The sequence below is a fragment of the Acinonyx jubatus genome, chromosome D3, assembly GCF_027475565.1.
Source record: "Acinonyx jubatus isolate Ajub_Pintada_27869175 chromosome D3, VMU_Ajub_asm_v1.0, whole genome shotgun sequence".
NCBI lineage: Eukaryota > Metazoa > Chordata > Mammalia > Carnivora > Felidae > Acinonyx > Acinonyx jubatus.
Window position 1 is genome coordinate 63375333 of NC_069392.1, and position 21928 is coordinate 63397260.

A 21928-nucleotide genomic window follows, 5' to 3' on the forward strand; every position below is an offset into this window, starting at 1 on the left:
CTCCTGCGAGCCCAAACCCGGCAACATTTTTTAAAGCTCCAATCCATCCTTTGAAGAAAGGGGGGGAAAAATAGCATTGATCGGAGAGACTGAGATATATATATATATATATATATATATATATATATATATATATATATAATTTTTTTTTTTTTTTTGGCTCCTGCTAAAATTAGCCGGGCTCGCCGCGCGCCTGTGTGCGAGTGTGTGCGAGTGTGTGTGCGTGCGGGCGTGTGTGTGTGTGAATGTGATTACTCCAGGACTCCTCGGGCTCCGGAGACGCCATTTTCCCCCTTGATATCTCTCTCCATAAATCGGTGGCGCGGCGGAGGCGGCCGCGCCGGGCGGGAAGCGCGGGGCCGGCCGGGGCGCCCGCCGCTCGCCGCCGCCTCCGCGCGCCCGGGGGCCCCGGCGCCCCCCGAGCGAGGGCGGCCCGCCCGCGGCTCGCGGTTTGACAGATGCTCATCGCCATGGAGTTGCCGCAGCAGCACCTTTGGGGGCTCGGGCAAGCGACGGGAGCCGGGATCTGAGCGAGCACCGGGGCCAGCGGATCCGGAGCCGCCGGGACATGGGTGAGCACGCGCGGCGACCTTGGCCCGGGAGCACGGCGCCCAGCCTCCCGCGGCGCCCCGGGCCCCCGCACGCCCGGGGCCGGGGGCGGTGTGTGTGCCCTGTATGCAAAAGTTAACGTCGCCTCGCCGGGGCTTTGACTTTGCACCGGGCGGGAAGGGGGAGACGGGGCCGAGGGGGCGGGATGCCGGTCCCCGCCAGGCTGCGGAGGATGGGCGCGATTCCGGCCCGCCCGCGGGTGGGCAGCGATGCTGGCTCATTTGGAGTGGCCCGTTGGCGGCGGCGATAGTGGAAGCGTCGGGCTGGAGGGCTGGTCGCTTATTGAGTTTCGCCTAATCTGATTCCCCCCCACCCCCCCACCCCGCCTTTTGCACCCTCCCTCGGTCCTGCCGCCGGCTGCCTGGGCTGGCGGGTTTGGCGTTGGTGGAGTGGACTCGAGAGGGGGAGGGGGTAGGGAAAGAGGTGGGAAGGCAGCAGGATAGGTAGACATATGTATTATTTTGGGGGGTCTCTTTGTAACTTGCAGGTTAAGTGGAGCTAGAGAGCTACATTGTAACCTAGTTGGATATTGGGGGGGGGGGGCATGTATCAGAATCTAACGTGTCGTTAATAGAAAGAAGAACAGGGAAGAAGTGGTCCAGCCGGCGAAGGTTGGTGTGTGCTTGTGTTGTGGCTGTGTGTTAGTCTTTCTCTTAAAATCTTAATCAATGGATCTGAGTCTCTGTCTCGTGCTCTCCGGTTTTGGGACTCTGAAAAGACAGGAATTCCCTTAAAAGCAGACGAATGCCTTTTTTTTTTTTTTTTTTTTTTGAAAGCACGCATTGTGTGTGTTTCTAGAGGAGCCCTGGGCTTGAGAATTAACGGCAGGCTTCCCCGTTCGGTGGTTTCCAGTGGGAAATCACTCCGGAAAGGGAGCCCTTCAGTATCGATTTATTGTTTTTGTCTTTCAAACCATTATCTCTTTGGCTAAAATACTGTCTGAGAAGTTCCACAGAGACAAAGTCAGGTAAACTGGACTGGGCAGATCTTTAGCAAGATGGTGATAACGGTGATGCTGTTTGGGGTGTCTGTTTGTGATGGAAGCCTTGCTGGGTAATAGCAATTTCTGATCGGTAGAGCATGCTGCTTCTAAAAAAATAAGTGACTGCCTAAATGCTGTCTTCCAGTCCCCCTCCCCTACACGCTGCAAACACCCCTCCTCCCTTGACCCACACGCTTACAACAATTCTGAAATCGGATCCAACTGGGAATATTTTCTTTGGAGATCGGAAAGTTGTGCAATTGGAAGTAGAAGATGAGGCTAGAGGTACTGGGGGAGTTGTGGGGAGGGGGTTCTTATTGCCCCCTGATGCTGCATTTATTCTTTTTGTGTGTCTGTGTGGGTTCTGAGGGTGTGTATATCCATCTGAAAGGACTGTTGAGGGAAGGATTTCCGATTCGTTTCCGCTTCAAATAAACTGTCCTGATAATCTCATGGTTGGCGTCTAATACTAAAAGGCCAATTTGTGTGTCTCTTTATCGCCTCAGAAACTCTTCCAAAAGGGCAGTTTATTCTGGAATTCTACAACAGCTACTTTTCTTTCCACGCCCTCACCCCCTACCCTCCACTATCCACACCTTTCCCCCTAAAGTTTGGTTGGAGTCCGTGGTCTTTAAGGAAATCTAATACTACTTGTTTTTCAATAACATTATTATTTTTTTTTGTTCTCTTCCTTTTCATTCCTTTACTCTGTTTCCTGTTTTTCTTCTTTTCCTGTAGATTCATACAAAAAACTAGTTTTATAAAGTAGCTGTACTAAAACTATCTTGCTGTTGGGGCCCCACCTCTTACCCTCTAGTAGTTCACTCAGGTAAATCTGATTTACCCCCATTCAAACTCATCTTCGTTTGCAAATGTGTGTGTGTCTTGGGAGGTGGAGACAGGAGTGTAGTAGAGAAGAGGGACATAGAGAGGAAGGGTGTTGTTCTGTGCAGGCCACATCTGCAACACTGGGGCCAGACCTGGACCCTCTGGGAGAGTTTCCTTTGCTCACCCCAGTTAGATGTTGTCTGGCTGGGATGGGGAGGCGGGGCCAAACTGGCCAGGGGCGTGTGAGGGAGGAGAAAGTTTGTAGCTCTTTAAAATGTAGCCAGTTTACAATCCCTGGTCATTCCCTCCCCTTTCTCCTCCTTTCTGTGGCTTCCACCATCCCAGACTCCCAAGACTCCCGCGGGGAGGCTTGATCTCCTGCCCTGACACGGTTGTCCAAGGCTTCAGAGTGTAGCTGAAGATGTTCTGCTTTCCTCTGTGCTTAATGGGATTGCCTCCTACCAGAGATGGGTGTTAGGACAGATCCGAGGAGTGTGGTTAAGCACAGAGTATTTGTAAATTTAGGGAAGGTGGTCTAAGAAGATAGGGAGACCAGGTACTCTGAAAGTGCTGCTTTGCACTAGATCTCCCCTCCCCCAGTAAGAAAAAAAATTCCTTGTCTTGGGAAGTAGAATTGGTGCAAAAGCTGGGCTGTGGGCGCTGCTAGCCACTCTAGTAACCTGAGCTGGGCTGGGGGAGGAGGTGGTGAGGGAATGTGATCGGGAGCCAGAGGAGGGAAACGGACTCGTCTCCCGGAGTTGGGAAAATAGACGTGTCACTGGAATAAACAAACTGGAGGTGGGGGAGGGGAGGGCTTGTAGTGAACATAAGGGGGAGTGGCTGAGAAGCAGCGGTATGGTAGGAGAGGGCCACTTCTGGCTTCGGAGAAAATATCAACTGCCTTATATGTTCATAAATGGGCTAAGCAAGTGAAGGGCTGTAATCCGATCTTTTGTACGTGAACATCATAATGTTACATAGCAAGGCGCTGCTGGGCAGGCCCAGTTCTGGACTTCACATGGGGGAATCCTAGGGGTATCCCTGAGTGAACCTAGGAGCCTCTTTGGTGCCATCAGGGCTTCTGGTCATGTACTCACATTATTCACAGCAAGCTACTTTGTAAATCACCTAACCTCAGTGAGGGTTGGGAGACAGAAAACAGTGCGTGGAATCTTTGTAGAATTTTGTTGAGAAAGGTAGGTGGGAGAGGCAGGAGGCAGGAGTTTGCCGAAGAAGAAATAAATAGGTAGGCATTTCCCCTGGATCCCTGATTCCCTTTCTGCTGTTATCTTGACTTTCAATTCCATTAGGGGCCGAATCAATACTTCTCTGGCACAAAAATATACCTCTAGGAGCGTTCTCTCAAGCCAGTCATTATTTTTAGTTGTACTTCAATCTCTGCTTCGAGGCTTCTCTGTAATATGCAAAAGGAGGAAGATGAGAAGTGGCTAGATGGATGGGATGTCCTTTCTTGATTCTTGCAGAGACACTGAAACTTGGCTGGGCCTCAGCCTCCCAGAATGCCAGTTTTTCCCTTGGAGACTTGAAGTTTTAATTGAAACCAGAAAGCTATTGAAGGCAGACCCAGCCAATGAAACCTTGTTTTCTCTCTGCTCAGGAATGGGAAATAAATAATTTTTTGCTGATGGCATTTCAAGTTGCTTCAGTTCTGCCCTTGCCAGAAGAATGGGGTAAATTATTATTAACACATTAGCATTGTCAGGAGTAGCAGTGCCTTAAAAAATGGGATGATGTTATTGAGTTTATTCAGGGACCCACTGTGTGGGAGAGGTCTATGGGTGGGGGGCCGGTGGGGGGCAGGACGGGGGCTGCTCTTGCCCTGAAGTGGGACAGCCCTTCCCTGGAAAAAAGGAAGCCTCACAGAATCCTTGCTGCATACCACTGTGCTTGGTCCTCGGGTTCTTGCAATGAAAGGAACAGGTATCCAACTTCACTCCTGTTCTGTGGTCTATTATGAAACCTGGTGAGCTTCTCAAAATGGTTGAGGCCAGGATTACCGTCGTACATATAGACATAGGTTTAAGATTCGTCTAGAACTGTTTCTAAAGGCAACCCTGGTATTTCACCAAATTTTCATCAAGCTTCAGTCACTTTCATCAACCTAACACTTGATAAATGCAGAAAAGGAAATAGCAAGGTGTCCACAGAATGTACTACTTCATGAATTTGGGGGATAGATGCCAACCTAAAGTTTTGTTTTGCTGCAGGTTTTCATTTCCATTTTCCCCTTCAACTAGATTCTGATGCCCACTTAGACATACCAAGTTGGGGCAATATGAAGTTTGGGGGGGAACTGGTAACCTTAGATGGCTGAGTGCAAGTTAGTGGGCCCTTAGAGTTCTCAAATGCAAGTTCCAACCATCTTTCAAAGTTTCTGGTCAGAGCGGAGTCCCTTTCAGAGTGGTTTTTTTTTTTTTTTTCTTTTCCTTATCCATAGAGGATACCCTCCAAAGTTGAAGGAACATTTTTTTTTTCCAGTGGCCTTTGGCTTAGAAACTCCCAGTTGACTTCCTATCTGGTTCAGAGCGAATGATGCCAGGGTGAAGCAGAGAGTGTGAACAGCCCTGAAGTCCACAGAACACCTGGGGAGGAAGCAGGCAGCCCTCCCAGGAACTGATGATGGATTGTGATCAGCACACCCATGAGAAATAATCGTAGGTAAAGCCAGCTGAACTGACCCCAGGCAAGCTGAGGCTTCTACCCTTCCAAGTGTTGGGGAGGGATAAGGATGAATGGTAAGCAGATAACAGGTGCAGAACTTTGCCAACTTGGAGAAATGTTTCCCTTACCCAACTTCTCCCATCAAAAGTACTCCTTTTCATATGCATAGGTCTTTGTTCTTTTCAAGATAGCTTCATATCACATCAGCCCCCTTGATTCTTCTAAGGGGGGAGGCCAGATAAGGAGTTTATCCCCACTCAGAAGATGAGGCAATTGACATAGTGACTTGCTGAAATGACACAAGGTGGTGGCCCACCTGGGACCGGATGGCTGTGTTAAAGTGTGAAGAGCATTACACCTGAAGTGACAAGATCTGCTTTGGATTCTGTCCTTGCTACTTCCCAGTTAAATGGCCCCTGGCAAGTTATTTAACTTCTTTGAGCCTCAGTAACCTAATCAGGAAAATAGGGATAAAGATGCTTAGCTTGCCTACTTCACAGGCATTGTAAGGATTAAATAATACCAGCTAATTTCTGTAATTGAACTCTGAGAGGATTTCCATGCTGCCTCCTGGAAACTGGTGCCTGGGATTATTGTCACCATAGCCCAGAGATTAATAACCCTTTGGTGTAACCAGAAATGCCAACAGGGGCCCTTGTGTTCTAAGACAGTCAAGGAATACTTGTTTTCTGTTCTTGAGTTGACTCACAAGAAAAATGTGTGTGTGTGTGTGTGTGTGTGTGTGTGTGTGTGTGTGTATAAATCAGTTGAATTATTGGAGGCCTTGTATATGTCATGCATATCTAAGACTCAAAGTCTCAGATAAGATGCAATTTGGACTCGCAGGTGTATAGGCACTCAGGAAATGCTCTTAGCATTAGGAATGAGAAGAAGAAAAGAAAAAAGATACGGAGGTGCACAGAGAGTTAGGGCAAGCTGGAGAGAGTGAGGGGGAGGTTCTCCATAGGGAGCCCTAGTGGCTGAGCAGTGACATTCAGGACAGTGTTTAGCCTCTCTCAAGAAAAGAGCTCATAGCAAGATTGCCTCTGTCCCAGAGAACCATGTAGGTTGTCTAGAATCAGGAAAGCTTTTCACAGTCCATTTGCTCCCTTCCTCCTTTAGATTGCTTCTCTTTCTCTCTCTCATGATTCCCGGCTTGTCCTGTCCAGCAACCTGCACTAAGCACCTGGTAGTGTTCTCCAGTGAACCCCATTTTACACAACACTTGCTGGCTTCTGCTCCCATCAGACTGGTTTCTTCACTCACCTTGGGCCCTCTGTACAGGAGTCCACCTCTGCACCTGAGTTCACTCTTTGTTTCTGCCTACTCTCTGGAAGGTGTCTTGATTGGTCCCTTTTAGTCAGAGCATTTACCTCTTAGGATATCAGACCAGCTCTCAGCTCTGCACCCTGGTCTCTAGAGCACTTCAGGTATAAAGCACTTGCTTGGCAACCAGCTCATGCTGCTTTGCTGTTTGTTGTCACTACCGCCCTAGGCTGTGTGAATCCTTAAAGAAAGGAGCCAGGTTTGCCCACAAAGCCCTGTCCCTACTTAGGAGTGATTTCTGTTGCATGCATGAATCACAGAATTTATGCAAAGATAGGATATTAAAAGTAAATGTTGTTTAAGGTATACCAAAGCTCTGCACTGTCAAGCAACACAATGAGGGCCTCTTAAACAAAGTGAATAATAACCACTTATGTTAATGGCTTTTTATACTTTTGGCCATCTTTCAGGGGCAGTCACCCACTCTGTTTCTCCCTCGAAGCCTAAGAGATAATGATGTTTTACCACGTGCACATCCTAACAGTCACTGATTCACTCATTCATTCAATCATCAAATATTTATTAAGTGCCTACTAGAGGCTCATTGCCACACTAGCACACATAGCTCTTGACTTTCTCTGAAAATTCCGGTTGCATTTTTGTCCACCACACTACTTTTGGTACTTAACCGTGCAATCTTCTTTGTTACTTTAATCCCAGTGCTTCCCTGCTCCTCGGTGACAGTGAGGCTGGCCGAACTGGAAAGGAAGCCAGAGCAGAGAAATGTGCTCAGTTCCGGGAAGGGCTCCTGAGAGGCAGACTGCATGCTGGGCTGGCGACCCGTTAGCGTATGATGGGGGACACCTTCTTAGCTTGGGGCACCTCGAAGTGAATGAGTTTGGTTGCTATGGATGGAGGGGAGCATTCTGAAATTTTGTGATTCTATAGCTAGAAGTGTCCTAGGAGTTTTGAAGCTTTTTTTTTTTTTTTAAAGCTCAGAGCTTCTCAGACCCATTTAATGGCAGCCCAGCAACCATCCAAACCAATCCCACTGAGGAGTTGTGCCTTTTGCTAAGTGCTTGCTGTGGTAGAAGAGCTCTAGAAATGGAAATAGGGTCAGCAGAAGTTCCCCAGTTAGAACCAGAGAGCCAGACTTGGAGGACAGGGACAGGGAGAGGCTGAGATGGATGGTGAGCTAAGTGTGAAGAAATATCATAAAGAATAAGATAAAGAATCATGTGGAAGGAAGAAAAAGATTGATTCTCTACATCTTTTTTGAATACTGGCCCCCTTTGGTGAGATAACTGAGTGGAGTAGAGGGAGCTGATGCAGACAGTTTAGAAAACCTGGAGTGTAATATTCCCTATCTGGGCTCTGCTACTGCCTCCTGTGCTAAGTAAGCATCTGGAATCTCTGCTGTGGCTACTCCACAGCCCTCATGGATCTGGGGGGCTGGGTGTTATTTTTGGGCATGTAGGCTGGGCACAGGCTATGCCTGTGCTTCTGGGATGTCCTCTCCATCCCCACAGCAGAGTTTGTCCTGCATTGGCCAGGGTTCCATAACAACTGGTGATTGGTTTCTGTGCGTTTTGAGGTCAAAGGGAACGATCCCCAGTTTGTCCGAAGCCAGAAGCCTCTGTGATTTGGGGTGGGGTGGGATCAGGAAAATTGTGCTTTGATCTGAAGCCCTCTGAAAGTTCAGTGGGAATTCTTACCTACTCACCAAGGAACACCTGGTTGGATATTTAGGAAGAGGGAGGTTCTATAAGCTACCAAGACGTGGCAGTTACTTTTATTCTAGGATTTACTTGGGATAGGGGGAAAACCAGGCAACACTATTAGCCTAACTTGGTGAAGAACAATTTCTTCATTTTTCCTTCTGTCTGCCAAAGATTTGCAATTCTGTCAGTAGAAAAAACTGCTTGGGTTTGAAATTGGGGTTGGAGCTGGAGAGATGGGAAGACTGGAGATGCTGAACTTGATGGATCCAACATAGTAGCCTGAGAATGCTCATCAGAAGCCGTGGGGCACCATTGTTGTGTTTGTAGCAGAATAATGAAATCTGGATGGCAAGTTCCTTGCAGTGGTTAGTGGCTCTTTCTGTGACCTATTGTTATTTGAGCTATGAGACCTTGATTTTTTTAAGTATTAAATTAATACTTAATTTGGTTAATAATGGTGGCTAAAAACAATAATATGATGTCAGAGCCATGTGGGCTTTCTTTCTGCTCATCACTTTGTTCTCAAGAGCTCACTTACAGTGAGTTTTTTGATCCACAAATATCTATTAAAATCTCAACATTGCTGCTGTGTGAGCCATTGTTCCTGACACTTTTCAGTGGAAAAGGTCCATGAGACATGGCTTTTGCCCTTGGAGAGTGGATAGTATATCTGTAGAGACATGCATAGCTCAAAAGGAAAGCTTCAGTCTGCAGCCAAAGTAGGAGTATGATCTAATGGAATTATGCTATTTGTGTGATCAGGAGCAGTCGGGGAAGGCTTTGAGAAGGATGTGGTGTTGGGTTTGACAGTAGCATTGGAATAAGGGGATATTCTTAGTGGATAAAATAGCTTTGGCACAGGAGCAGAGGTGGGACAAAGTTCAAATGTAAGTTTGGAATTGCCACACACACACACACACACACACACACAAATGGATGCTAATCATGAACAAGTACTGCAACTGGCAGGAGCAGGGTGCCCCTGATGACAAGGTCCAACTGGTTGATATTGAGGGGCTGATCACCCATAGGAGGCATCTTGATGGTCTGAGGACTTCTCAGTGGGAAGGACAAGGTCTCTAAGTTGGACCCAATCTAGCTGTCCATAGTTTTCATTCAAACTCATTTTCAGCCCTCTGATTCAACCGACTTTGTACACTCCTTGACATTTAAATATGAATGTGATGAGACTCTGATGGGTGCTGGGGGTGGGGAGGCAAGGACACAAAGGGATGGAGAGGACATTGTCTCTGCCCTCAGTCTGGTGGAAGACTTCATAAGAACTCATGAAAGGCAGCTATCTAAGGCTAACTGAACTATATTGGGAGTGCAGGGAAGGCCAGAACCACTGGCATTGGACAGATCCCAGAAAGCTTCAGGGACTAGGTGGGGCTTGGGCTGAGTCCTGAACAATGAATGGGACAGTCTTGCATAGGTTCAGATCTGCAGAGAAGAAGCTCAACTTGAGACTATAGAGGCAGAAGGAAGATCACTTCTCAGAGACCAGGGTTCTATGGAATGTCAGATGGCCAGACAGATGAAATGGGGGTCCTGTGAGAAAAAGGCCAAGGCTGCATGTTGAGATGGGAGCCATGACCAGAGTTTTCAGAATGCCAGGGGAATAGATGTGAGGAGCAGAAGGATGTGCCAGTCAGAGAACTTTCACACATAACACACAGGACAGAACCCTGACATCTGACTGTCCCATCTACCATTGGTATTGTTAGCTACCAACTCTTCAGTCTGGTATTCAAAAGAGGTATTTTCAGAACAAAAAATAAAACTATGTACGAGCATTTAGAATGGGAATCAGCCACTCTGGAGAATAAAAATGCTCTGATACTGGCATTTATCAACAGGAGTTTAATGTATAATTGGAGGAAAGACATACAAGTTTTGGTAACAATGCAGTATTAAATGGCAGTTCAAGATTCCTGAAGGAGAAATATCATAAAGGAAGGGAATGGAGCTAATATTTGTTTAGCTCTGGTATGCCTAACATCTCCTTTGTGGAAGAAGCACAAGCATGTAGGTGTCAAATTATACTTTATGTTCAAATGACAGTAAGCAAAGTGATTGTGGAATCAGATGGTTGAGAAGTCGAGGAATTTGAATTAGGACTGAACAGGTAGTGGGGTCAGAATTAGAGACCCTTGAGAGAAAAACTGTCGAGTTTATTATTTGTTGGATTGTTTAGTTTATCTCCGTTGCCTTCACGTAAGTCTATCATTTTCATCCCCAGTTTACAAATGGCACGGTGGAGGACCAGAGTTTAAGTGGCTGCTAACTCTGGGTATTTGAAGACGGGTGGCATGATGAGTGAGTGGAAAGCAAATGACATTTGGAGTCAAAGAGCACCATCTCAGTGACTTTAATTAATTTCTCAACTCCAGTTTTCTTTTCTTTAAAATGGGCACATCTCAGGGTTAAATAAAAAACTTAAAGCACTCGTTATATACTAACTAGATGCATGTTAAAACGTAGGATCATTTTCTTTGCCAGGTGGCTCTCTCTACTCTATTTGGACAGGAAATACTATGACTACAGTTACTTCTTACATTTTGCCGTATTTCACCTTTTAGGTGCTATTCTGCATATGCTATTTACTGTTGTCTTTGTAAAGTTTGGTGAAAAGACTTGGAGGGCGGGTGAGAAAACTGATACTCAGGATTTGGAAGTAAAATGAAAAGTCAGGTGGCAGACTGGTCTTGGAGCTCATATCTGTAGAAGTAGCTAGCGGTATCACTTTGTGTTTTAGAGACATTGTCATGTAAATGTAAGAGTACAGGCTTTGGAATCTTATAAACCCTGGATTTGATTGTGGATCTGGTGTAGGTAATATGGGCCCTTGGGCAAAGTATTACCCTCTCTGGGCCATTATTTCTACATCTGTAAAATGAAAATAGGTCTTCTGTATTGCAGGGCTGCTGTCTTGATTAAACTCATAATACCTGTTGAGATCATTGGTTATATTTACCACCTCTCTCACGGTGAGTGTGTGCTTTCCTCGACTGCATGGAGAAACACAGGCAACAGATGATATGCCAGAGGTAGAACTTGCCCTACGAACTTGGGGATTGGCCCAGCCAGAGCTATACAGATCTCTCTCCAGAGGCTCTAAGGCTCATGCTGTTGTGTTGTGTTATTGGTTCCCAGAGGAGGCACTATTTTTGAAGCTAGAGCTGGAACTGTTGGTTAATGGAAAATGTGCCAGCCTTAGGCCTCAGAAGTTTGATTCTGCTTCTCTCCCTATCATGGAGATCCCTGAACACAGGGACTGATCCTTAGTTTTGCATGAGGTTCAGTCAGATGGAGCCATAGAACCAGCAGGATCTAGAAGGAAGTTGAAAGAACCAGCCCAGACTTTGAAGGACTCTGGTTGTCAAGTTCAGGAGATAAGCCTTAGCAGCTGAGAATGTCAGAGCTGAAGGAGCCACAGTTTACGTTATTGCACCCCTTCATTCTGAAGACGGGGATGGGGAGACCCAGGGAAAAAAAGGAACTTGTCCAAGGCCACCTAGCACCAGATGGCAGAGCAGGGAATTGAGCCTGTAATTTGTGACTAAACCAAGTCAGTTTCCTCCATAAGACAAACTGGGAAGAAGAAGAAAAGCAATAGTCAAAACAACAGCAAACACTTATGTTACCAGGTGCAAATTAAACTATTTGTATGTGCTTCCCATTGTATAGGGAGATTGGGGAGGTTGGCCTCCAACCCCTGTCCCCTCAGGCTTTACTTGGGATCTGTGAAGAGAGGCAGCAATTAGCCAAACACTAGCTTAAATGACACAGGCTATGGAAGTAAATCAAATTTAACAAAATATTTGAGTGTCCACTATGGTGATCCCAACATGTTCTTTCATAATTATCTTATTTAATCTTCAATTACTTCTCAAAACAACCCTTGAGGTAGGATTATAACCCAATTTCCAAATGAGACTTGAACAGTGTAAACATATTTTCTAGGAACAGTTACTAAGTGGGAGAGAGGCTAAGTAATCTAAATATGTGACATCAGATTGGTGCTGCTTCCATTCTTCTTTTCAAGCGGAAACATAGCTTGGACACTTGCTGTTGGATCCTTACTGTGTATGCTCATTGTGCTCTGAACTGTGTCAGAGATCCATGTAAAACCCAGCTCCGACCCTTGTGGAGTTCCTGGTCTGGTGGGAGAGAGAAATAAGTACATGGAACATTGCAGTAGTTTGCCAAATGCTCTGTAGCAGAATGCTCAGGGAAGTGAGAGCAAGACCATCTGTGAGTGTAAGTGTGTGTGTGCGTGTGCGTGCGCGCGCGTGTGTGTGTGTGTGTATACATACAAGGGGAAAGGAATAGAAAAGGAAGTTTCAGCCGGCCTTCATGAAGAATGTGAAACTTGAGGCAAATCCTGAAGAATGACTTAGAGGTTACAGTGTAGAGAGAGGAGAAAGGTCAGCTGGAGGAATTAGTAGGGAATCCCATGAATCAATGCAAATCAGGGGACTTTGGGGAAGCCACAGCTCAGCAGACACTGTTGGGGAAATTGGTGGGTGCAGAACTCAGGAGCAATGCTTGGAGGAGGTGATCTGTGGATAGGAAGGTACCATCCAGATATGTGGTATAAAAAAGCCACTGAGTCTGACCTTCATTTTTCACTGTAGACCACTGGTGTGTTTGCAGGGTTAGAGAGAGCCATGGTAGCAGAGTTATGTTGCCCTCACTGATTGAGAGCTGGGTAAGGGTTGGGTCACTTGATCAATTTATCAGAGTTTATGGTGCATTTACTCTGGGTATTTCTGCAGCAGGAAGGATTTCAGGGGCAGATCACTCAGAGTCATGGGCACCTGAGTCAAATGGTGCTTGGTGGCCTTTGACACATTCTCTTATTCAGCATTTCCTCAGTGAATGATTTGGAGTATTGCTCCATGGATCAGGAGCTGTGCCAGGCTCTGGGGACTCCATGGTGAGCCAAATAGACTAGCTTTTACCCTCAGGGGCATACTGTCTAGTGCAGGAGGAGGCGGGGTGCAGAGTTGCACCCATGAGTGGCACATGCATTTATAAAATATAATAAATGCTAGTGAAGAAAACCTCTGTGCTGTTAAGGCACAAAATAGGGAGTCCTGATCTGGTTGTGAAGCTTGGGGAAGTGCCTTTAGACCTGGGCCTGAGTAATGAAGAGGCATTATTAACTCAAGGGGGCTGGAGGAGGACCCTAGGTTCATGCCAAGTCTTTCAAATGGGAAAGGCCATTTCTGACTCCCCACCTAAATACCTTAGGTGACATAAAGAAAGATGAACACTGAATCACCTCCAAAACCAGTCAGATCGTGACTGGTTTAAATTCTCTTAAAAGAATTTGAGTAGGGGTTCTTATAGCATTAGGCCAGTGAACCTAGGTTAACATACATTAGCTTCCCTATCTGTAGTTAGGTGGGATCACATTCCATCCTTTTACACCCTTTGCCTTCTAAGATCAGAAACTCCTAATTTCTGTCAACTAGAAAAATAGGTAGTCATCTGGTCTACTGCATGGGCAACTTTAATAAGACAACTGAAGATAGTTTCCTCCCTACCATCATTATATACATATCCTCAAAGTCTATGGCTTTCAGAAACCAAATGGAAAAGTCTGAAGGAGGGAGGTTTGAGAGGGGTGGAAGCAGGGCATTGACTTCTGGGCAGAGATGGCTCCTCAAGTTCAGCTCTGAGGTGGACACAAAGAGCCCTCGTCACAGTGCATATTGGGGATTTCAGCTCTTCAGAATTTCAAAGAATCTGGCAGAAGAAGCCCTCATCGTCCAGCAAAACAGTAGTAGGTAGATGTCTACTGTCAATGGTGTTCTAGTAAATGCTTAACACCCTGTTCTGCAGATTTGTTTTGAAGCCATTATTTGTGAAGTTTGCTAATTCCGGTGGTGTAAACACTCTTACCATAGCCAATTTTCAAACTACCAGCCTGACCCCATTGAATGTGGAGTTGGGAAGAGAGACACAGGATAGGCTCTCAGGATCCCCTTGAGGCTGCTGTCAGCACACCGCCATTACTGTTCAAGAGAAACTTAGATGATGAGATCATTGATAACAGCAGTAGCGCTGAGATGAGGATTTGATTGCCTTCCAGGTGGACTGAAGGTAGAGTCAAAAGCTGCCCGGTGCTTTTTCTGTAGATGAACACTACCTGGTATGACTCTCTTCTCCTTTACAGCATGAGCAAAGAGCAAGAACCAACAGGAGGCCTTAGAGGGAAAAACACCCAAATAAGGTAAAAGGAACAGTATCATGAAAATTCTTTACTACAACTGCAAAATAAGAATTTCGGGAAGCTGCCAGACATCTGCAACAGGAAGAAGTATGACCGCCGGTGGGATAGGAGCACAGAGTCACAGGGAGGGAGTGTGCAGAGATGAAAAACATCAGAATCAGCTGAAAGGAAGATGCATGAAGTAAAGAAAGCCTGCAGGGAGCCAAACTGTGTAATAGCAGAATTAAAAATCTGCAATAGAGACAAAGGGAACACGGAAAATAGAATTAAGTTGGTATCATGGAGGGTAGTTTGGGGTTTGCTCTCCCACAATGCAAAATCAAGAAATAAAAACAGTAAGAGAGAAAATGAGGGAAATGGAAGACATAGATGGGAATGCTAAAGTGAGGATTACAGGAAAAACTGAGAGAGAAGCCAGAACCATTGAGTAGAAGAAATAGTTAAAGAGGTATGATCGCAGGGGATATTCCTGCCTCTATAGATACAAAAGGCTCATCGTGTTGTAGGAAAAATAAAAGGAGAGGGATCTGCACTGTACTCATTTTGTCATTCATAAAATTCTAATACAATGGAGGAAAGATCTTCAACTATAACAGCGTAAAACAAGTTGCCTACAAAGGAAACAAACCAGGCTGGCCTGCATTTTCTCTTCTGTTATTTCAAATGTTAGAAGACAGTCTACAGAGTTTTGAGGGGGAAATGTTTCTGGTCTGAGGATTATGCTTTTACAGGTAAAGATGGAAGAAATGACTTATGGGGATTTGCAGGACACAGAGCTGAGGTGGGGCTGGGGGTAGGGCACAGAAGAGTTCTGTGAGAGAGGGAAGGTCAGGAATGAGGCAGGGGACTCTTGTATATTTGTAGATTGTTTGCCTTTAAGACCGTATGGGGTGCATGTTTTTAATTTTTTTTTAATAAAGAGCATGTGTAGTTCTATTAAAAAAAAAGATAATAGTCATAACCTAATAAGGTAGACCAGGAAGGCATTTGTTCCATCTTGCTGATGAGACATTGAGGCTGAAAGAAGACTTTTGAGGGCTCCTACTTGACAGAACTAGGTACGGAATCCACATGTTTGACTCCTGTTAAATATGCCAAGGGCTCTGCCAGCTCCACCATATTGTCTCTTTGGAAGGCAACAGTCCAGCTGATGATGGCCTGCATGTGGGTGGTGCCGTGGGAGCAGAGCAGATGGGAGAGGTGGATGATGTTGGGAAACCCAGGCCGTGTTGGGTTGTTCATTTATTAATTCAGTCAACCAGCATTTCTTGAGTGTCCATTATGTGTTGGGCACAGTGCTAGGCATTGGGACTGCATGCATGAATAAAAATGCAACCTTTGTATATTCAGAGACTCAGAATAGTGATGTAAGGGAGAAATACCTTTAAACACAGAGTAATCGTGTTCATTAGTCAAGGCAGGAGGTAGGGGTAAGTACATACATTAGGCAAAGCCTAAGCCCATCAGAATCATCTGGAAGGCTTGGGAAAAGCCAGAGGGCTGGACCCCACCCTGGGAGCCCTGATTCAATAAGTGGGGCTCAAAAATTTGCATTTATGCTGCTATACTCTGGGATTAGTAAGAGTTTCCCAAGGCTTCAGGATTAGGAAAACTTCTTCCATCTTGCAGATTTGAACGGTAGAGAGGATGCGTTCCTTGGGACTCTTGGGTTCTGAGACACATCTAGCCAGCCAGGATTCCCCAAGTCCCTCAGAGAAATAATTCTGAAGGTCCACACTATCTAATGTGGAGTGTCCTCATAGGTCTGTGGCTGTGCAGGGTAAAATTAGAGTCTTGTGTCTGGAAGAGACCTTGTTCTATTCATTGCTGAGTTAAGTGTGGAGTAAAGGACTCAAAGCAGCCTCTCAAATAGTCACTGTAAAAGGGAGAGCCATGGGTAGAGGGCAGGTTCCTGGACTTCTCCCCCAGTGTTCTTTCCAAGTACATCACCACCCTTCTTGCCCCTCTGTTTCCGGGGGACGTGCTGGGCAGTTATTTCCTAAGCAAGTTTTATTACTCCTGTGCCCTGACACCAGGTCCTACAGGAAGCCACCAAAGAGTTAACTTTATTTGGACTAGGAGCCTGAGCCAAGTACAGAGTGTCCATTGTGCACCCGCCCCCTCTGGAGGAGTCGCTGACTGCTGGAATGTGACAAGGCAAAAGGTTTTCACCTTGCGTTGGCTCCTCTCCTCTGTGAGTGCACAAGTGGGTGCGTGTGCTCACGCTCACATGTTGGCAGGGGTACACCACAAGAGAACTCTCAGTTGTCTCCCAGACTCACCAAAAAAGTGAACGGTGAATTTGGGGTGGCAGGTATGTGCTGGGAGAAGGGAAAAGGAGAACAACAGCTTTGTGTGCTGGGGAAGTAAACAGACAGGTTAGGTTTCTTTGCTCTTCACTTTTGAAAGCTTCTTTATTTTTTTAAGGTGAGGGGTGCATGTGGACATGGGGGGCTAGATTATAATCCTCAGCATAGGCAGTGAATTTCACAGAGGGCGCTTGGGCTGGCAGAGCTGCAGTCAAAGTAGTTGGAACCACAGGACTTTGAATAGCTGTCAGGGGGCTAATTCATTTTCATTCAGAAAGAACTTGAAGCCCTTCAAGTACCCAATGCTGCACTCGGTGTTGAAGCAAATGTAAGGGTTGTACAACCACAGTCGGTCTTAGCCTGAGACTGAATTGCGACTGAGTAAGGAAAATAAGATTTGTGTGCTCAAAACAGCAAGAAGACGATGCAAGACTAGTATTTAGTGGCAAACTATACAGCTGGGTGCAGTGTAAGTCAGGCCAGGGAGTGAATGCTATGGTCCAGAGTTTATAAAATGTTGCCATGAAGAAGTGAAGGCTTGGGCATGACCTTGAACTATGGAAAGGTTTGGGATCTGTGTGTTTGCTTGTTCATTCCTTCGCGCGACAAACATTTGGAGAGGACCAGTTGTATGCCAGTCATTGCATGGGTCGGTAGAAGGGGATATAAGAAAAGATTCTATAAAAATACCAAGGTGGAGAGAATTCTGTGTTTGTAATGCCACAGTGGAGACTGGTTTGGCTTGAAAAGGCAATGTAGGTTGGTGACTAATGAGCCCTAAAACTAGATTCTTAAAGTGAGACCAGTACAGAAAATCTGGAAGTGATGTGTTCGTGAACATTGGGATGATTCGAAACTGTGTTACTGTTTGATCTCTGTTATTTACCATGTCATACTCAGACTGCCCTGGTTCGGGTCCTCATGCCACAAGAATTGAATTTCAGTTGAGCCTCCTTATGGTCCCCCTGCTTCTAATATCAGGTTCCATTAATTCACCCCTTACACTACATGCCAGAATTATCTTCCTAACGCGCAGCTTTGATAGTGCCTCTTTCCTACTAACATCCCTTAAATGGCTTTCCATTACCTGTAAGATAAAATCTAGCTCATTAGCATAGCATTCAAGGGTGTCCTGTGATCTGGTTGTAACCTTTTATCTCCAGCTTTAACTCTCACCAGTCCCCATTTTGTGCCACATCTGGCCAAGCGTCAACTTTCTCTTTCCTGAGCATGACCCTCCTGCAGGCTCCTGCTTCAGGCCTCCCTGCATGCTGTTCCCTCTGTCTGCCATGTTTTCCTTCTTCCCACTCCACCTGTTGAAGCCCCTGAAGGTCAAAGCCATATTCTGTGCTCTCCTTGAAGCCTTCCTGTGTAGTTTCCCATCTGTTTCTCTGTACCTCACTGAAGCGGGAAACATTTTCTCTTCCCTTGTTTCTCTTCTTTACTATAGGACATATAAATATCTACTTTGTTGTAGTTGTTTTCCAAATCTCTCTTCAAGAATGCGAACTCTTTGAAGAAAGGGACTGTATTTCACTTGTTATCTTAGGATCTTGACTGGAGGAGCACTGAAAAATAAATTGTTGAATTTTCATTTTTTTGTGGACCTCTCACAACTTGAGTTTTAAGTTTCAAAATGTTGTCTTCAACATCAATTAATTCATGATTTATACCATTCAATATAAGGAACTCTGAAGGGAATTTTTTTTTAATGGGAGAGATTTTCTTAATAATATACCATTTCACACTACTATCCATTCCTCTAAAGTTAGATTTCATCTTATTTTATCACAGCACAGAACTTGCAATAGACGTTCAAAGGTCCAGGTGGATTTAGTTTAGGTTAGGAACGTTTAATGGAGAACATGGCTCACTTTTTTGCCCTGACACAAGAATAACTTCATAAGTACGTACCAGGGAATTAAATGTCACATTGAAGATTTCTGCCAGAGGAAGCAAACCACTGAATACTACTGCCTTGTGAAAACATGGCTTGCAGTTTGGATGGATCCGGGGTACGAGCTGAGAAAGATCTACTGGACAATTGGTGCTTGACACACAGGGACACATTCTAAGGCATCTTGATGTCTCCTCAACAGCTAGTGTGGTACCCGACAACCAGTAAGAGGGGCCTCAATGAATGTTGACTTGAATATGACTTTTTAAAAATTACATAAAGTTTTAGGAAGGTAGATCAGTCTGGATGACACAAATAATCTTACAAGTAAAAGAAACTTCAAGTGTCACCTGGTCTAACTGCCCTCCCCTGCCCCTAAGTGGGGACTTTGTCCCTTCTGTAGCCTGGGGCACAGGTGGCTGCCCAGTCTTCTTGTGACAGATTCAGTGAAGATGCTCTTGCTCTCACTAGGGCAGCCTCTTCTCTTCCAGAAATGCTGTGTTCCTTGGGTTTTCCCCTTAGAGGAAGCAGTTGTAAATGTGTCTTTCTGCAGGGCTGAGCAGTTTCCAGGAGCCGAGTATGCTCCTGGGCTTCTCTGGGGAGCAGAGAATGGCTGCCTTGCTGGCCAGCTTCCTCACACCATGTCAGCTGAAAATGTACTGATTCCAGAGGGAGAAAAGACATGCCCGGTCTCCAGGCTTCATTTTTGGCTGTTCTCAATGTGTCTTTGCAGTTCTTAGGCATTTTCTGGCGGGCACATTTGCTGGTTACTACCTTGAATTGCTGGGCTCCAAGGTAGAAGGTGTGCAGTAATGTCTTCTGCCGGGAAACCCCAGCCCATTGAGCTATTTAAGGCTTGAGTGTGATCTCACCTACAGCCTAGGGATGGAAGAAGATAGTGTCTTGAAATTTTGTGTAGCCCTCGGGCTCTCTGTTTTCTCTTGAGGATAAGCACTGCATTTCCTTTGGGGTCTTGAAAATGACGAGTCTGAAACTGGGAATAATGGGACATACAGTGAATAAGGGTGAGGGATAGTTTAGCTGGTCCTATGATGGTCTGAAGAGAACCTGACTGATGTTTCTGGTTTCCTCTGGAAGGAAGGCAGACTCAAAGACCCTGGGGGTGGGGGGTGGGGAGAGTCATTCTTGATACCTCCAAAGGCCTGTGAAATGCTCCTTCTCTCTTTTTCCCTTTTTTGTTGTCATGTAGACAGAATGCCACTTTATTTAAGGACCAGAAAGGGAATTAAAGCTGTCTCGAATGGCTATTTTTATCTAAATAATTGATAATGATTAAATATCTTTTGTGTGGACAGAAACATTTTTAGTGATTGTTTTGTATTAATCACAGCATTAGAAGTGATTTTCCACTGAACTCTTTATGTTTTCCTCTTTCAAGCCTGCATCTAAGCTTTGCATTTGTTTTAAGAAATAAAGCTAATTTTGTGTAATTGAAATAATTTACCATGGAAGATGATAAAGAAAGAATGGTCAGGAGGTTAGCTAAATGTCCTTCCAACCAGACAGCGGAGGGCGGCTCGGGGGTTGTGTTCAGCTTTGCAAACTGTTCTTCACATGTCAGAGGGAAGTGGTGCAAGAAGCCAGCCAAACGTGGTTCCCACAGACCTGCCTCAACACTTTAGACTTCCCTTTCGTCATGGTTGGTTTTGATGGTGACTCAGCTAGCTGTGGCTTCAGTATAAGAAACTTGTAACTTTGTATTGAACTGGAGGACTGGCTGCTCCTATCTTTATTCTTGGGCCCATAGCCAGAAAAATTAACCATTCAGTGAAGGGCTGTGTGTGTGTGTGTGTGTGTGTGTGTGTGTGTGTGTGTGTCTGCGTAATATAATCCAATATAATCCAATTTGGGGATGTGCATGTTCTGGTTTGTTTTTTTTCCCCATCTTTTTTTTTTCCCCCTGATGCCATAGATTAGGGGGAAGGGGCTTCTAGAACTTGAGTTACTTTTGAGGTCATTTTCCTTCCTGCCATGACTAATTATCTCTCTGCTTCTCAGTTGCAGATCTGACCTCTTCTGAACACTTGGCCGTGTCTCCATTCCTGGGACTCTGAACCCAGCAGCTGGACCACTTTGTCCTTGGGATTTCGGGTGTCCTCGCTTCTCACCTTTCCCTTTCCCCCTCTTCTCTCCCACCTCCTGAGAACTCCTGAAGACTGTAGGATTGTCATGGAGTCCAGGGAAATCTTAAGCACCTCCCGGCAAAGGGGGGACGAGTCGGAATTCCTGCCTGTCTCCTCAGCCAAGCCACCGACTGCTCCCGGCTGTGCAGGAGAATCTTTGCTCTCTGCTCCAGGACCTGGGAAGGGGATCCCAGTGGGCGGAGAACGCATGGAGCCAGAGGAGGAGGATGAACTGGGCTCAGGGCAGGATGTGGATTCCAACTCAAATGCAGACAGTGAGAAATGGGTTGCAGGAGATGGCCTGGAAGAACAGGAATTTTCTATCAAGGAGGCAAACTTTACAGAGGGGAGTCTGAAGCTGAAGATTCAGACCACCAAGCGGGCTAAGAAACCCCCAAAGAATCTGGAGAACTATATATGCCCCCCTGAGATCAAGATCACCATTAAGCAGTCTGGCGACCAGAAGGTGTCCCGTGCTGGGAAAAATAGCAAAGCCACGAAGGAGGAGGAAAGAAGCCACTCCAAAAAGAAGGTAGGGAGCCCCGTTTTGTAGGGTTTTTTGTTAATTCATTTTTGCCACACACCACCCCCCCCCCCAGCTATTAAAGGTCTGTTTGATTATTACTTATTTATTTTGGAATTATCAATCTCTTTGATGGAATACTTAACACCCTCCAGAAGAAATGCCTCTGATATCTTGGTACAGTGTCTAATTTATTATTATGTCTTCTACCCACATGAAAATCAACAGCTACTAGAATTATAATTCTGGAACATTTCTATTTATTGTGTAGCAGCCTCTTGGGTAGGTCAGACCTGGCTAAACTGTGACAAAATTAGAGGGTTTTTTTCTTTTTTGGCTTTAATATTTGCATCTGTTATAGTTAAGCGTGGGATATGGAGAGTTTTGGTCAATCAGAAGAGTCAAGAACCTTTATAACCTTCTTTTGGTTTCAACCACCATTGTTAAGCCTGTCTAAAATAGGCAAGTTAATCACTGGACTAAGGAAGTCACCTTCATAGTAATTTAGTCCAGTAGAAGGTGAGAGATCATTGCTCTGAAAGCCAGTGGTGAGCCCTGGAGCTCAAACTGGAGAAAGAAGAAGGGGCGGATAACTGACCTGAATCTTTGTCTAACACATCACAGGTGTTTTGAGATTGGGTATTGACTGAACTTGGTTGGTTGTCACTTTCCTCCTACAGGCCTAACTGGTGGAAAGCAGCCCTCTAAGTGATTGGTGGTGGT

At 45.6% G+C, this 21928-nt stretch overlaps 1 protein-coding gene across 5 annotated transcripts in view; it reads left to right on the forward strand.

The window, feature by feature from the left end:
* The first annotated feature begins 315 nt into the window (after positions 1-315).
* SETBP1 (SET binding protein 1) overlaps positions 316-21928 on the forward strand; it is a 374943-nt gene continuing 353330 nt past the window's right edge. Inside the window, exons 1-2 of one of the 5 annotated variants that reach the window (XM_053205508.1) lie at positions 316-572; positions 20558-21214. In XM_053205508.1, the coding sequence (XP_053061483.1) occupies positions 20729-21214 (486 nt within the window). In that variant the 5' untranslated portion in view covers positions 316-572; positions 20558-20728. Of the gene's footprint in view, positions 573-752; positions 1221-1378; positions 1877-4274; positions 5099-15213; positions 16647-20557; positions 21215-21928 lie in introns of those variants that run through there. The other 4 variants (XM_053205512.1, XM_053205510.1, XM_053205513.1 and 1 more) reach the window with 4 other exon arrangements.